Source organism: Mytilus californianus, unplaced genomic scaffold, assembly GCF_021869535.1.
Source record: "Mytilus californianus isolate M0D057914Y unplaced genomic scaffold, xbMytCali1.0.p SCAF_8, whole genome shotgun sequence".
NCBI lineage: Eukaryota > Metazoa > Mollusca > Bivalvia > Mytilida > Mytilidae > Mytilus > Mytilus californianus.
Window position 1 is genome coordinate 108709197 of NW_026262734.1, and position 18526 is coordinate 108727722.

An 18526-nucleotide genomic window follows, 5' to 3' on the forward strand; every position below is an offset into this window, starting at 1 on the left:
AGCACCGCAGGGAAATGATGTGCATTTTAAAAACTGCACATGGAGTGTTGTTTTTGTAATAGATATTTCAAATATAAACGCGCATCCAATGGTGTTCTATTTTGCTTTTCAGTCGAACATGAAGTATTTAAAAACTTTTACGTCGACTTTATGACTGTGCAAAAATACCATATTTTGATTGAATCAGCTCACAGGGTATCCAACTACTACTACTAGTAACTATATCAAATCTAATAATTGTTTCATAAAAATCATCAGAAAAAGAAGAGTGTGTCAGCCAAATGAAGTGGATTGAATTCTAATATTAGGTGAAATCAAAGTACTTTATACCAGATTTTGCATTTGAATACCATGTCCTAAGCTTTTCTTGAATGTCAAAGTCATCGCTCGTGACGTGCACTATCCATGCTTGCATAATTAATGAGCGTTGGTCTTACTGACAGTTGTGTTTCTGCTTAAATTACGGTGATTAGAGAGCTTGAAATGACAAGAAACACATTTTTCATTCATATCTATATCATTACCGCCTTTAATAACGTTGCATTTTACTTGTTGATATATAATATTTTTCTAAATATAATGTTCAATTGAAGACAGAACGCCCGTCTTGTGTAACAATCTATAAGCCTGGTATCGTTGTTGATTGTTTGCACCTCATAAAACGATGTTTGACGATACTGCCTCACAAAAGTCCAATTTGAACCAGTTGTAATTTTATTTCAAAAGAATAATAAAATACAAGAAAATAAGTTTAGAGGCATGTGTATTACATTTCAGTTATACTAGTAGAGAGGCGAAAGATACCAGAGGGACATTCAAACTCATAGATCGAAAATAAACTGACAACGCCATGGCTAAAAAAGAAAAAGACAAACAGACAAATAATAGTACACAAGACACAACATAGAAAACTAAAGACTAAGCAACACGAACCCCACCAAAAACTGATATCTTTCACAACCTTACATAATCTTTAACGAATAATTTCGATTTTTTTCCCACGAAGATTCCATGATTTTCACTTGAAAGACTGGAGTTTTATTGTGTTCTTTTATGCTAGCCTTGATTGCTTTACCTGAAAGTTTAAACTATTTGATGTTTGTCTATTTCATACACATGTGTAATACTATACTTTTCAATTTTGCAGTTTTGGGTCTAAAGTAGTTGGAAGTCGTACCGGTATTATATTCAACAATGAAATGGATGATTTTTCTACACCTAATACAGTTAATTCTTTTGGCATACCTGCGTCTCCAGCAAATTTTATAAAGCCTGGTAAACGTCCGCTGTCCTCAATGTGTCCAAGTATAGTTGTTAATTCTGATGGAATGGTTAATATAGTAGTTGGAGCTTCAGGTGGTTCAAAGATTACAACATCTACTGCTTTGGTGAGTTGTACAATTAAAATGTCGTCTGTGTTGAAGAGGAATATACAATTACAAAGTCTTCAGTGTTGATGAGTATACACATTAAATGTGTATTGCTGTTGAGTAGTACACTTTTGACTTCTTGTTTGAATTTGGTTCGCAGTACAATTACGCAAGCTTTAGTGTGGGTCAGCTGTAAAATTAACCGCTGTGTTTAGGTGAATTAAAGTTAAAAAGCCGTCCTTTGTGATTCGAACTAGTACACCATTGTATCATTGCCAGATTTTATAATGACCAGTTGAGTAGCACGAAATATATCATATGATAGATCAGAAACATATTATGATGGATCAGAAACATATTATTTTGCCTTAATTTCCGTACAATTGCAATGCAACTATTAAAAACAGCACTATTCAATTGTCTGCAAGAGTCTTATCTAATTTATATTGATAATAATAATACTTTATCTTGGTTTACCTCTTTTTTTCCGATTTGCTGCTCCGTTGATGTCATTTGATTGTAAATATAAAAAAGAAGATGTGGTATGGTTGCAAATGAGACAACTTTCCACAAGAGACCAAATAACACATAAAATTAACAGCTATAGGTCACCGTACGGCCCTCAATCAGCAAAGCCCATATCGCATAGTCAGCTATAAAAGGCCCCGAAATCACAAATGTAACACAATTCAAACGAGAAAAAGCCCTTTTGTTTGCAAGCGTTAATTCACTCAAGTAATAAATTTCATGCTCTACGAATTTTCGAGGGAAAATCGACATTTGATTGGAAAACGGGGTGCTGGTATGTCATATGTTATTTTGTCACTATTTGAAGAACGTATATCACATAATACTTGAACAAAACATTAGCATTTAGTATTTGTCAGTTACAAGAACTGTTTACCCTTTATCATCAGGTGACAGCTTTAACACAATGGCTAGGCATGGATATTAAAGAAGCTATTGATCACAGAAGATTACACCATCAGTTACTTCCAGCACAAATAGACGTAGAAAAAGGATTTCCGCAAGTATGCGCTATTAATATTGTTTAAAAAAAAAGTAAAATAGCAAAAAAATGTAACTCAAAGGAAAATTCAAACGAAAAGACCCTTATCAAATGGCAAAATTAAAAGCTCAAACACATCAAACAAATAGAAAAATAATGCAATGACAGTCTAAGGATAAATTTAGGACCAAAACACTAACTAGTACATGTATAATATTAAAGTGAGACTGCTGAAAAAAAATCGTCTAATTGTTGTATTTCATTGTCTTTTCAACTCTTAGAATTATAAGTTGACACTTTTTGTCTATAAACAAAACATCTTTGAAAAATATGCCCGAAATCTAAGCATAACAAGACTGCTTATTTACAGATATCTTTTTAATGAAATGTTTTTCTTCAAATGCCAGTTCTTAATTTTGTAGAAGCTTGTGTCTTAGTTTTATAATATTCGATGTAGGTTTTATAAAATCAATGACGTCTAAAAATGTCGTAGACTGAATGTAAATGTAACTTTTGTTTATAAAATACTGAAAACAAATCACGTTTTCAGACATTGAGATTTGGATACGTTCGTTCGATAATAAAACAAGTTCTTCTGTCAAGGTATCGTCAATTTCTTTGAAGGTGTGACAAAGTTATCGATGTCCAAAAGCGTTAACCATATACTGAACTTAAACGTTGACAACACTAAACCACGCCGAAGGAATGTAGGGTCAATATGTCTTGCTTCCGCGACAAAATGTCATAAACTCTACAAAGTCAAAAAAAGCACTTCGGACGCACAAATATAAAAATTAAACCTTAAATTATCACATGTATACCCTATCCTACACCCAAACATGCGTCAACCAACGCTCATATTTTCTAATGTGATAAGTTTCTGCTTTTCGTATTATAGTACATTTTGGATGGATTGATTAGACTAGGGCATAATATCACATTGAAAGACAGTGCCGGATGTGTTGTTCAAGGCATTCTTCAACAACAAGAAGGTGAAGTAACAGCTAACTCTGACTTCAGGAAACATGGCCACCCTGATGGATATTAAATACGACTAATAACCCAGGATGGAGACTATTTAATAAATAACAGGTTTCTCCCTCATCCAGAATCATAGCTGTAATATTTTATATTAATCAAACCCGATGGGTATAAGTTATGTCATAATTATGCCTTGCATTTCTGAGGGTAGCATCTTCACTACTTGATTTGATTTAACTTCGGCGTAGCGCTTTATAATATCTCCACATTTTTTTCCGATGTTCCGTTACCTATATGTAATCCTGAATCAGATAAAGGGATACTAAAGGTAGTTTTAAAAAGCAATAATGTAATTTGAGTTGGAGCTATTTCCCATTAGCTGCCATGTTGCAGGTATTAGTTGATATCTTATTTGACTTCCCAAATTAAGTAACATGTTAACAGCAAGTATGAGAAGAGATCCTTACTAATGTTTTTGTTCTAAAATCTAGAGGTCAGTATAACAAGCTGAATTAGGTTCATTAATGAAGGGATTTGTGCTCGAAGACCTTTTACCGGGCGGCAAATGGAAATAACTCTCAGGGAATCATCAGCCTAGTAGTAGCCTTGTAGCAAGTACTTCAGTACTGGGTTAAAAAAACTGCAATAGTTCTATTGAAATTTACTGTTACAACAGTTTTGAAACTATTTCAAATTTAGGAATACACCTCCCTCGTGCAAAGATCTGATTCGTTGTCCCGATTTGGCTACTAGCATACTTTTTGTGTCGCTTGGTTTTGTGGCCTCGAGAATAACTGAAGAGACAATTGTGTTAAAAAACACATCTGGTGCAGTAAAAATGGTACTGTTATAAATATTATTACTCAATTTACGTGCACCGATTACTATCTATTTTCTTTCAAAAACTATAATTTTCATTTAAATTTCTGAAGACCAGTTTGGTTTTTGATACAGGACTTTTGTTAGTCAAATTGATAACTTCTTTTTTTATGTTTATTCATGAAATATAATGGATGACAGTATTAAAAGGATTTTTATATTATTAACATATTTTGAATGTATTAAAGTCATAAACTGTCATACTGGTTATAATAGATTACACTAAATATACATAATATAGTTTTGTTTATAAATTTATACATTTACAAATATAAAATAAAAATTGCCAAAATAAAGTTCTACTTAATGATGTAGGATATGATATTTCTGGATAAAAGAATTGGTGTCAGTTTCTTGTGATTGAACTGAAATAATTAATAGTGTTGGTATTTTTTCAAGTTTATTCATATCTTTTCATAGGAACTGATTCGAACCATTTTTTTGCACAGCAGGCCATCAGGAATAGTGCTCACACATTCAAAACATGTTTATAGCTGGTCAATACATTCAATTCAAATACTTTAAAATATTCACTGCACAGGTGTAGAAATAAACATACATTACAAAGATTTTCATGCAAACATGATGTATTATTGAAAAAAAAAATTCATTAGGTTATGAAACGTTTGCACTTAATCAATTAAGAGCACAGCACCAAAAAAGGCACGAAAATAAGAGCAAATGATCACCAACCTTCAGATTTCTTGAGGGAGTTGCAACCGCAGTAAATTTACTAAATTATAATATTCATATAAGGTTACCAAAAACACTTTTCCAAATGCATTTGATAACTTCAGTTTAAAATCTAATAAAGGAATGTGTCCATGTCGCATAGATGCCCCCACGTGTGAATATACGGCAAATTCAGCAATTTCCCACCCATTTTAAAAATAAATAACCTGGCCTGTGAAAAGTTTATCATAAATTACCTTGCATAAGACTGGATGAAAATGAACATGCAACTCAAAATGCAGGAATCGATCGTGCTCAAAAGCTAAAAAATGCATGCGTTGCAACGAATGAAAATGAATAGTCAATCCGAAAAAAAAATCCTACTGATTCCCTCTCAGAATACCAAATGGTCGTCCCGTAATACGCAGTGTGTTCAAGTTTTATAACATTTGGTTGAGGCAAACTAAAGTTAGAGAACGAAGTGGACTACCGACGTACAAGGGTAAACCTTAATGTCCCTTTCTTCTAGCTGCTGTGGGGAGGGGGAAGGATTACAAAAATCCATGAAAAGGTATCGCTATCACTGGTCTTCCATCATCTATTGTCGTAAAGGTTTAAGGTAATTGGTCAAAGTACACAAAAAATGAGTGAAAACTTTTTATAAAAGATCCATATCTCCTAAAGGAGTCATCCAATGATTATTTTGCTGATTAAAGTTTCTATCTATCTATTTGCGTGTAAGACTACAAGTCAAAAACAAGAAAAGTGGTCAATAATCGTCTTATAAGCACAATAACTCCAATAAGAATTTTATTGGTCATTTCGCATTTTGTTAAGTAGATCTTGAAATGCTGATCCTTTTTACTTTTAACAGTTTCTACCTGTCTATTAAAGTTTGTTGTATTATTACTATATTAGCCACACACATGAAAATTAGAGAATAAAGAACATCATTTAAGGGCAATAACTCCTGCAGGAGTTATCAAATGGCTTCGGTCATGATTTTTCCATTTTTGTAGATCTTGTATTTTCTGCATATTATGCAAAAACACGAACATTGTTCTAAAATCGTCATTTATGGGCAATAACTCCTTACAGACTTATCCAATATTTGGTCGAGACGTAGATACTCTTTCCGAATGGATTAAGTCTGTGAGGTCGTTAATCACTGTATTGGATACATACGCTACATAAGTGTCCTTACAAACAACGGTATAAAGCTTGGTCTTCCAAGTGCTCTACGAAACCTTTTTCCGCAATTTTATCAACAATCAAAGCCAGGCTTCAAAGTTATTTATTAAACTACCTATTCTAGAGGTGCCGTGATTCATGTGTGGATACTAAAACAAATAAAAAGATCTTTTAGAGTACATACAATATAAGACTCTTTCATCTTGCTATAGTATTAAAACATTTGACTTCTCTACACTTTACGCAAGTATTCCCCATTCCAAACTTAAAGACAAATTGATAGAGTTGGTCTTGCTTTGTTTCGTAAAAAAGATGGCACTGGCTACGGTTACATTGAAATGTAACATAATAAAAAAGTTATTGTTACATTGGAGACTAATTGCCGGAATGTAGGGTTGGGTAAGGAACTGATAAATTAAGAATGTAACAATAATATTCGTGTCTACGGTTAAGTTGTGTTATTGTTACGTTAGATTTATTAAACTTTAATCTTCTATAGTTTTGTTGGTTAATTCTTCGATATGTACTTGATAATAATAACAAATAGTATTTAAATAGTTTTGAGTATTAATTGTTTTAATGTTCTTCAAGATACTACTACAGTTTAGCAGTGCCAAAGGTGAAAAATAAAGTTCAAGGGGATGGTTCTATGTAAAGAAGAAAAGTGTACCCTTATTACTGTCATTATACTTTGAACAATGGATGAAGTGATACCTATTACCAAAACTGTCATTGTTAATAAAAATTTAAATAAACAGCTGCGCCATGAGCGCATGATACGCCCGTGGTCTTGTGTGTGAATTTTTATGCAATAATCATAGATAATTTCTGACATACTGCGCAACATGTGAAAAAAAACTTTTTTTTTACAAAAAACTCAATATCTCAAAAATAAAATTTTGAATCAAAACCAGAAAGTATACAGATCTTTAGATTAATATAACTAAGAAGTGTGTAAAATTTTAAGCAATAATCATAAATCATTTTTGAGATACGGCGCGATATATGAAAACCCCCCTTTTTTTTACAAAAAACTCAATATCTCTAAAATAAAATTTTGAATCAAAACCAAAAAGTATACAGATCTTTAGATTAATATAACTAAGAAGTGTGTAAAATTTTAAGCAATAATCATAAATCGTTTTTGAGATACGGCGCGACATGTGAAAAACCCCTCCCCCTTTTTTTACAAATACTCAATAACTCAAAAATAAAATTTTGGTTCATCACCAAAAAGTATACAGATCTTAAGATTAATATAACTAAGAAGTGTGTAAAGTTTTAAGCAATAATCATAAATTGTTTTTGAGATACGGCGCGACATGTGAAAAAAACATACACCGGTTTTAGTTACTAAGTCCCGTAACTCAAAAAGTTTTAATCTTATTTTCACCAAAAAGTATACAGATCGTTTGACCATCATAAGAAACACCTATGTTAAGTTTCATGAAATTTGGATAAGTCGTTCTCAAGTTACGGTGCGACATGTTTACGCCGGACAGACAGACGGACAGACGGACAGACGGACGGACGGACAGACGGACAGACGGACAGACGACATTTGTATACCATAATACGTCCCGTCAAAATTTTGACGGGCGTATAAAAATTGCATGTAATACTGTAAAATTCAAATAAAAGTTTTCAAGTTTTATTTTAATATATATATTACTAGTCACAGCCTACATTGAAGTGCATTAATGTGACAATAACACAAAGTAACCGTAGACACAAATATTATTGTTACATTAGTTATTAAACGGTTCCTTACCCGACCCTGCATTCTGGTAATTAGTCTCCAATGTAACAATAACTTTTTTTTATTATTGTTACATTTCAATGTAACCGTAGCCAGTGTCGTCAAGCTTGTGATAAAGGATACAACAGATAGAGTTAATACATTTTTTAAGTTTGCCTCATATCTTGACTTACATCTAGAAATTGACAATGAGGGTCGGTTGAAAACCAAACTTTACCACAAAAGAGATGATTTCAGTTTCAGAATTGTGAACTTTCCATTTCTATGTAGCAACATTCCAGCAGCGCCTGCATACGGAGTATATATTTCCCAGTTGATACGATATTCAAGGGCTTGTATTTCCTATCATGATTTCCTTGATACAAGGTTGCTGCTCACAAGGAAGCTATTAAACCAAGAAGTGGTGAAGTTGAAATCACCCCTTCGCAAGTTTTACGGACGCCATCACGAGTTGGTTGACCATTATGGAATATCCGTTTCACAGACGATATGTTACTAATGTCTAACTACAATCCCGTCCCCTTTTCTTCAATGTTACCTACCGAATTAGACGTATTACCGGGTTTGTACTAACATGAGCAACACGACGGGTGCCACATGTGGAGAAGGATCTGCTTACACTTCCGTAGCACCGGAGATCACTCTCAGTTTTTGGTGGGGTTCGTGTTGCTAAGTCTTTACTGTTTTATGTTGTGTGTTGTGTACTATTTTTTGTTGGTCTTTTTATTTTTCTCCATGGCGTTGTCAGTTTAACTTCGACTTATGAGTTTGAATGTCCCTCTGGTATCTTTCGCTTCTAGTTAAGCATTTTTGTAGATCTTGTATTATTCATTTTTTTTATGTTTATATATTCACCTACCCATTATAGTGTTTGAGATACTAGGCAAAAAAAAAAAGGATTTTGTTTTGGAAGTTGTCAACAAGGATATGTTTGAGTATTTTTTATGTTTGTTTTTAGCAATAACCTTTAGCACGTACTAGCTGTATAGATATATAGAAAGTAGGAACTATAAATAAAACAAGACCATGTGTTCATATAACACCAAGCCCAGCTCCTACATCTAGTGATCTACACAATTTGGATCAAAACCCTAATAAAGCATAAATTGTTAAAAAGTATAATTGTAAGATCATAATGAACATGTGTACTTAGCTTTAATTTGATGAGACAACTTCACAAACTACCTTTAACCAAATGTTTTACATTGCCGAACAAACTATCTAAGGACACAAAGAACATAAAACATAATGCTCCCCTCTTTCGAAGCAGGACATAACAAGAGCATCTCTCACCTGCAAAATATATTGCATTTGAAATCTTTTTGTATATTTCACAACAAAAAAAGTTTTTTTTTTAAACAATAACTTATTTTTAAGTATACAGCCTTTTTATAATGTTTTTGAATATTTTGTATGCCTGGTCATTTTTGCTTTTTATAGTTCCTATCTATCGATTATGGCTTTCGAGACAATAGGCAAAAACACAAAAATTAACCAAAAATAGTCATGTAAGAGTTTGTTGGAAATGGAAACTAAAGGCTCTACAGAGCCTGTGTCGCTCACCTTGATCTATATGCATATTCAACAATGGACACTCTCCAACATTGTAGACGAGAATAGAATTAATGACAAAAATCTCTTGTTTTTTTTTTATCTTATATTGCTGATCATTTTGACTGTTTAGTTTCTCTTTATCTTATTTATTTTTTGCTCAAAACACAAAAGAGGGTAAAAATATCCTAACTTAAGGGCAATCACTCCTATAGGTTGCACTTTGTAAATACAGCTGTTTCTCAAACCACGCCTCTTTTGGGGAGATATAGAATATTCATAGATAATTAATTTTGTTTACATACTTCTTCTTCTTTCCTCTATATCTTCCTCCAATAGTTGGAGTACTCCAACCTTACTGAATTAAGGTTGGTTAATCCTTATAAAAATTATTAAGTGAATACCTAACTATTTAAAAATAACATTATGTACAGTTAAATCCCTGCAAAGATAATAATAATAACTTCTATGAACATTAAAAATGGGTCACAGTTTAAAAGTTATAAATAAAATTTAAAAAAAAGTTTTGAATATTATTTACAGGGCATGCATTATAGTAAACAATCTTTACATTCACTAAACAATGTTACTTAAAGGTAAAAAATAACGAGTTTTCAGCTTCCTGCCTGCTACATGCTGGAGCTACTACATCTGTCTATGAGCACTACTAGGCGATATAAAATCAATAAAATCATGCATATAAGCTTATATGTCCTAAGCGATCTAATTATGCATAGCCATTATCTATCTGTTATATATATATGTGTGAAGCTACTGGGTATTAAAGCTAACGGTAAACATGTACATTTATTCCAACTATAGGTATAGCGCGGCACAACCACACTGACCAGCTATTCTAATATTTCATGGATTTTCTCAGCATTTAATTTTACGTAAAGGATTGATAGGTTTAGCGCGGAACACCCACACTGACCTAGTTGTTCTGTCCAAAAACCTTTATGATGACTTTAGATTAAAGATAAACGTTGTTTCAGTTGTTTCATTTTACGGAGTTAAAGAAATTGAAGGTATAGCGCGGAACAGCCGTATTAACCTTCTGAAGATTTAAACATTTAGATTTTCGCAGCATTTAATTCTGTGTAAAAGATTGATGTTAGGTTTAGCGCGGAACACCCACACTGACCTAGTTGTACTGTCGAAAAAGCATTAATGATTATTCCTTAGATTGGAGAAAAAAAGCCATATTTTATTTTATGAAATTGAAGATAGTTGTTTAAGGTATAGCGCGGTACAACCACACTGACTTTATGAAAACTAGACATTAAGAGAAGACACTCTTTTTAGATGGAGTCTATAACATAAGTTCCTGCTTAATTCTTCTATTGAATTAAGAAAAAGGTCATCATGAGGGAGAATATTGTTTAGAGCCAGTTACTGACAATCCAAAATTAGTTGGGCAATACAAGTTCTCTCGTGAAAGTTGGAATTCCAGTTTCCTAGCCCAATTTTACTAATGGTAATTCTTTTGATAACACTTAGAGATTCTCTGCGTATGCCTTCCAGAACGGGACAGCGAGTGAGAAAATGGATGATATCTTCTTCTTCCAGTTGACAAATTGGGCAAGTTGCATCAAGGTTAATATTTGAGAAACGAGCTTTCTGTGATTGAAATATATATGTCCCTGTGCATAGCCTTGCTTTTATTGTTGCTTTCCTGAGTTCGCCAATATTTGGTGGTAGCCTATTCCAGATAGTATGAGGTTTTCCAATGTCTAAATAAGGGATACAGAGAATTTCTAGTGTTGTTTTGCTATTGGCGTCCCTTTGAAGATTCACTTTCCAGTAGTTGTTTATTGCTTCTCTTGCCTTGCATTTCCATGATAACTTTGATGGCAATTGATCTTTCAGATAAGTCCATGGAGGAAGATTTTACATGTATAAAAGATCTGCTACTCTGTTAAGGAAAGTTAGTTCATGTGTTTGCAGGACATATTGCCTCTCTAGAGCCTTTTCTAGATTCTCTGCTGAAAATGCTGTCCGTGAGGGAAGAGCTTGTATTTATCTCAAAAAATTCACGTGGAAATCTCTTAGCAACTTAATGTCCCCATTATTTAGTGGCAGAACTTCCAGGCTGTAAAGTAGCCTTGGTAGAACGTATACTCTGTATATCATATAAGAAGTTTTAGGGTTTAATCCGTTTGTACCATGTACTCCAACGTTCATAAGAGAATAGGCTGTCCTTTTGGCTAAGCTAATTCTGTCCTGGATGTTTGTTTTATTTTGGTCCTTAATTGCTCTTATGATACCCAGATGTGTACCTTGATTAGCTGATGGCATGTTTTTATCATCGAGTTTGAATTGAACTTCACTCTTCGTTGTTTTTGAGTTACTATATTTATTAATGTAACGCTTTTGGTTGGATGGATATTGTATCTATGTTTGTCTGAGTATCTTTTAGATGTATCTAGCATAGATTGCATTTCTTCTTCAGTTGATGACAATAGTATAATATCATCTGCACAGGTTGGACATCCCGTAAAATTTGTGCCGATGTACTGGCCCATACCATTCTCTTCAAGTTCTGTAAGTAGATCGTAAATGTTTCATCTCATAGAGACATAACTTGGAAATGTTACCAGTAAATATACATATGCATATTGTTTATATTTAAATCTGTGGTAATCCTACAGTTAAGGTAGGGGTAGTTAAGAAATTTAGTGTTAGTTTGAACTCTTAGAAGTTCGGGGCATATACACGTTGAAAATATGCCGCACAGCCCTATATTTTGACCTTTAAAAAAAATAGTAGCGCATATGAACTTTCCTTTCTAGGATATGATTTTTTTCAAAACTTCATAGTAAAAGTGGTACAGTTTTAGCCGTAAAAGGAGTTCCTATGGGAACTCGCATTGTGACGTCAATATTTACAGAAATGCAACCTATATTGGGTGAAAAAAGACAACATACAGATATTTTGAAAATAGTGGAATTAATTACTTTTGAAGTGTCAAAACTCGTTGGAAGTACTTGATAAATTGCATGCATATATTGGTGATTTTGAATCTGTTCAAAGTTTTGATTTTTCTACCCTATATACCACTTTGCCTCATATTCTTATTAAGAAAAAATTCACACACCTAATTAAATGGGCATTTAAAAAGTCGGAATGCGAATACATATGTTCAAACTCTTTAAGGTCATTTTTTAGTAGCAACAAACAAAAGAACTATGTCAATTGGACATGCTTTGATACTATATCTGCCCTTGAATTTTTACTTCATAACATTTTTGTTCGCTTTGGAGATTCCGTATATCGTCAAGTTATCGGAATTCCAACGGGGACTAACTGTGCACCACTTATTGCGGACCTGTTTTGTATTGTTATGAGTTACAATTTATGACTAAAATCAGCAAAGACCCATCGAAACAACATCTGATACAAAAATTTAACAATGCTTTTAGATATTTGGATGATATATTGGCTCTCAATAATGACGACTTCAGTATGTATACTAAAGAAATTTATCCTGTTGAACTTACTTTAAATAAAGCTAATACTAACAATGACCACTGTCCTTTCCTCGATCTTGATATCTATATCATTAACGGGTGCCTTAATACAAAAATTTATGATAAAAGAGATGATTTTTCATTTCCTATCGTTAATTATCCATTTTTAGATGGTGACGTTCCTTTGTCACCATCTTATGGTGTTTATATATCTCAACTTGTACGATTCGCTCGTGTATGTAAAAACGTATTAGATTTTAGCGAGAGAAATTTATGTATTACTGAAAAATTATTACACCAGGGTTTTCGATATCATAAACTAGTCAAAACATTTACTAAATTTTATCATCGGTATAAGGACATCATTCGTAAATATAACTCAACATGCAGACATCTTATACGTTCTGGTATTTCACATCCAATCTTTTATGGTAATATTCTTTACAAAGCACAAAAATGTCAGTATTCACCTCAAAAGCTAACAAAACCTTTAAACAGACTTATTAAGAAGGGATATAGTTACGATACTGTTGTCAGGTCATTAAAGATTACATATTTTGGCTTTAATATTGATTCACTTTATTGTCTTTGCATCGGAATTAAACACATTTATTCTAAAACCAGTTGTTCGCATGACACGGGTTATGTTCTTCTCATAATTATATTTTATGACGGTATAATACTAAACCCCTAACAGGAGGGATTGTGCCTGATATTCATATGATGAAGACATACTCTTTCAATCAGTTTAATTGAGGTCTGGAGCTGGCATGTCAGTAACTGCTAGTAGTCTGTTGTTATTTATGTATTATTGTCATTTTGTTTATTTTCTTTTGTTTCCTATTCTGACATCAGACTCGGACTTCTCTTATACTGAGTTTTACTGTGCGTACTGTTGTGCGTTTGTTTTTTCTACATTGGCTAGAGGTATAAGGGAGGGTTGAGATCTCAAAAAACATGTTTAACCCCGCCGCATTTTTGCGCCTGTCCCAAGTCAGGAGCCTCTGGCCTTTGTTAGTCTTGTATCATTTTTAATTTTAGTTTCCTGTGTATAATTTGGAGTTATGTATGACGTCCATTATCACTGAACTGGTGTACATGTTTGTTTGGGGGCCAGCTGAAGGACGCCTCCGGGTGCGGGAGTTTCTGGCTGCATTGAAGACCCATTGGTGGCCTTCGGTTGTTGTCTGCTCTGTGGTCGGGTTGTTGTCTCTTTGACACATTCCCCATTTCCATTCTCAATTTTAGAATTTAACCAAATTTGGTTTATCTCACAGATTTTAATGAAATCAACTCAAATATGAAGTTTAATAAATATTTAATGAAGATTGAGAAAATCCTGGGCCTTAACTATGATGATTCAGCATAAATTCACAGTTTACAGTATGCATAGTTTACTTAAAGCCCTGAATGCAAAATAAATTCATAATATATGCATATTTGTAAATTAAATTGTTTAGAAGTTTTTATATTTACTCTTTGCAGTCATTGAAACTCATAGATCCTTCCTGAATATTATTGGTGGGATGTTTTTGTCCTGTTGATAACCAAAAAATAAGCCATAACACCTAAATCTGCTTTTTTGTTACCGCACAATAAAAAATACAAGCTAGAAATACAAAAATATCTCAACAAAACTTACAATAGTGTGTGCAATCCTGAATATGTACTAAATATTCCATATTGCTAGAAACAGCAGAATAATTTAGGAAATTTGAGGCCCCAGGGGCAAAAAACAGAGAAAATTGCCTACCCCCTGGTTCATAAAACAAATAATATAACTAGTAAATGCTATGATTTTATGATTTTAAAGGTCTTTATATAGAAAACAATAACTGTGCTTGGAAGTTATGCAAAAATCAGATGTTAGCAGTTATTTCTATAAAATTTTAAGTGAATTTGTACATCAGACTGGTATCTGCATACATACAACTATTGCAAATATGGCTTTGTTTTAACACTTCTAGTTCATATATTAGCTAAATTATGTCAGATATATGGTTGGAGATGATACTGTTGTGATAAAAATTCTAAACTGACCATTTGAGCAAGAAATTGTGAACTTTCATTGACAAATAGGCATACAGTAAGATGTGGACTGGAGACAGAGGCAGGATTGGATACTTTATATAATCTTGAATGTTGGAATGATTGACTGCTAAACATTACATTTACAGTATTCTGAAATGCTTTCAGTTTGTTATCAGAACAGTTTTAAACAGGTTCTAGGCATTTCATGTCAGAAAACATGCAAATAGGGTAAGCTGGCAATAAATAAAGTATTGTTTTCAAATTCTTTAAAAAACTGAAACAGGGGAGGGGGTATAAAATGAACAGTAAAAGAAAACTGAGAGTATATGCAGTGATTTCTTTAAGGCTATAATTCTGATAAATAAGTATTAATGTGAGAAAAAGTGTTTTTAGAGAGTTTTCTATTTGAATAAATGTCTGTATACGTTGCACTTTGTAAATACATCTGTTTCTCAAACCACGCCTCTTTTGGGGAGATATAGAATATTCATAGATAATTAATTTGTTTACATACTGGTTCCCAGTTATGATCTCTATGTTTCATCTCATAGAGACATAACTTGGGAATGTTACCAGTAAATATACATATGCATATTATTTATATTGAAATCTGTGGTAATCCTACAATTAAGGTAGGGGTAGTTAAGAAATTTAGTGTTAGTTTAAACTCTTAGAAGTTCGGGGCATATAAACGTTGAAAATATGCCACACAGCCCTATATTTTGACCTTTAAAAAAAACAGTAGTGCATATGAACTTTCCATTTTAGGATATGATTTTTTTCAAAACTTCAAAGTAAAAGTGGTACAGTTTTAGCCGTAAAAGGAGTTCCTATGGGAAATTGCATTGTCAATATTTACAGAAATGCAACCTATAAAGAGTGACAGTCTTCTAACTATATCGTCAAAATTTGACTTGTTTGTAGATCTTGTTTTGTTTATCATTTTTTTTTATTTTAGTTTCTATCTATCTATTATAATTTTTATCCTATAAGGAAAAATGCAAAAACATGGTAAAAATGGTCATTAAAGGGCTATAACTCCAATAAGGAGAAGTCAGACAATTCCACATATTGTCTTAACAGTAGATCTTGTCTTGCTGATCATTTTTGCTTATTTAAGTTTCTTTCTATCTATTATAATTTTTAAGATATAAGGCAAAAACGCAAAAAATTGTACAAATCGTCATCAAAGGGCAATAACTCTAATAAGGAGTCAAGTGACGATTTCGACCATTAGACTTATATGTAGAACTTGATAATAGGCAAAAATGAAAAAAAATGGTAAAATTTGTCATTTAGTGGCAATAACTCCTATAGGAAATCGTCTGAGAGTTTGACGTATAAGGACAATTAATTGGTAGAGCTTGACATTCTGAACATTTTTACGCCAGTCAGATTTCCTCCATTAATAACGGTTTTCAGAATAATAGACAAAACTTGCATTTTATCCCTATGTTCTATTTTTAGCCACGTCAGCCATCTTATTTGGCAAGGGGGGGAGGGGGGCGGGTCATCGGACACATTTTTAAAACTAGATACCCCAATGATGATTGTGGCCAAGTTTGGTTAAATTTGGCCCATTAGTTTCAGAGGAGAAGATTTTTGTAAAAGTTAACAGATGACGACGGACGGAGACGACAATGATGGAAGACAGACCCCAAGTGATGAGAAAAGCTCACTTGACCCTTTGGACCAGGTGAGCTAAAAAGGTAGATCTTGATACTGGACATTTTTGACCCTGTCCAATTTTCTATATTTATCATAGTTTTCAAGAAATTAGACAACTAACAAAAATTTTATCATAGATTCTATTTTTAGTCATGGCCGCAATGGTGGATGATTAGCAGGAATAAAAATCACAAACTTTATACAAGGTATGCTAAAGATCAATAAGGCAAAGTTTGGTTGAAATTGCTACAGTGGTTTCAGAGAAGATTTTCAAAACAGTTAATGGCAATGGACGCAAAGGACAGACAACTAACAACGGTGGCCAAGAGATGGCAAAAGATCACATGGTCAACAGGGATCAAGAAGACAAAGATATTTAACCTAATCAGTGAGCTATAAAATTAAGGTCAAAATCTCAATTTGGCATATGTTTTAATTAAAGTTCACATCATAACGAACATGTGTACAATGTTTAAATTTGTATTATTACATTATCAGCTTAAACTACCGTAAACCAAAACTTAAACCTGCTACAGGATAGACTGATAAACTGACAGACTCTGGGAAGAAAGATGGGTGGCATCATCCATAATTCTTAAACAGATTATAAATGTATTTTTTTAATATAAAGGTTTTGTTATTTACTTTTATAATCAGTGGATTTAATTGACATGTTCAGCAGTCATCGGTTTAAAAATACTGAAACAAAACAAACTAAGATCATAATTATCTTGTAACATTGAAAACTGGCCTAGTAGTTATGAAAGAGAAAACACTGAGAAGAATTACTGAATGGACACAGGATTAACAATGGGTGGTAGTGATAGCAGTCAGATAGGCTCTTTGCACCAGAGAAACTGAGATCTCATAGTATGTAAAGTAGGTAATGCCAAAACACATGATTAATAGTGCCTGGTGAAAAATCATAGCTCAACCAGTTTTGGTCCACTGTTGAGCTTCTTCAGAGGCAGAATAATGACTAAATAGTGGCACACTATCTATATAGTTCATGGAAGTTATCCTCTTTATGTCAGTTTTCTCTCTTTTTTACTCATAAAATCATTGATACTTTAGTATATATGTTTGTAATTTTGTTCTGTTGTATCATTTTTTTTTCAAACCTATTGTAAAAGAGGGACGAAAGACACCAGAGGGACAGTCAAACTCACAGATCGAAAACAAACTGACATCGCCATGGCCAAAACAAAAAGACAAACAGACAAACAACAGCACAGACGACACAACACAGAAAACTAAAGACTTAGCAACACGAACCCCACTAAAAACTGGGGGTGATCTCAGGTGCTCCGGAAGGGTAAGCAGATCCTGCTCCACATGTGGCACCCGACATGTTGCTTATGTTATTACAAATCCGGTAAATAGTCTAATTCGGTAGGTCACATTCGTGAAAAGGGAAAGGTATTGTAGTTACGACATATGGAACATATCCGATATCATCTGTCAAACAGTTATTCCAACTCGTGATGGCATCCATAAAATTTACGAAGGGATGAATATTTTTTTAAATTTCTCTGAAAACAGTTTTTGAAACAAATTATTATGTGTCAAATAAAAGTAGCTTGATTCTCTTGATCACAGTACAATGTTTAAAACAAAGTTTTCACAAGAAACTGTGATAGTTTAACAATAATTTGCATTTTGTTAGAAATAGTTTTTGAAAGCATTTTTTCATGCATAGCAGATAGTTTAGAGAAGAAAGATTTCACATGTGGTGTTTTGTTTTCATCATAAAAAAAAAACTCATTAAAGAAACCAGGCATACAATTTAGTATGTAAGTTACGTGATTTGTCTACATAAGACTTGTCAGTGTCAAAACAGTTGGGAGGCCAAATCCAATACTAAGCTGATGAGCATTGACATGATTTGGTCTTTACATAAATATATATAAAAATCTAATCAACTCATGCCTGAGTACAGTAATTC

General features: G+C 33.1%; 1 protein-coding gene across 1 annotated transcript in view; it reads left to right on the forward strand.

Moving 5' to 3' along the window:
* Window positions 1-4549, forward strand: part of LOC127710635 (glutathione hydrolase 1 proenzyme-like) — a 36676-nt gene extending 32127 nt beyond the window's left edge. The window contains exons 10-12 of the mRNA XM_052216575.1: window positions 1148-1388; window positions 2288-2401; window positions 3278-4549. Coding sequence (XP_052072535.1) covers window positions 1148-1388; window positions 2288-2401; window positions 3278-3427 — 505 coding nt within the window. The 3' untranslated portion in view covers window positions 3428-4549. The remainder of the gene's footprint in view (window positions 1-1147; window positions 1389-2287; window positions 2402-3277) is intronic.
* The last annotated feature ends 13977 nt before the right edge of the window (window positions 4550-18526 follow it).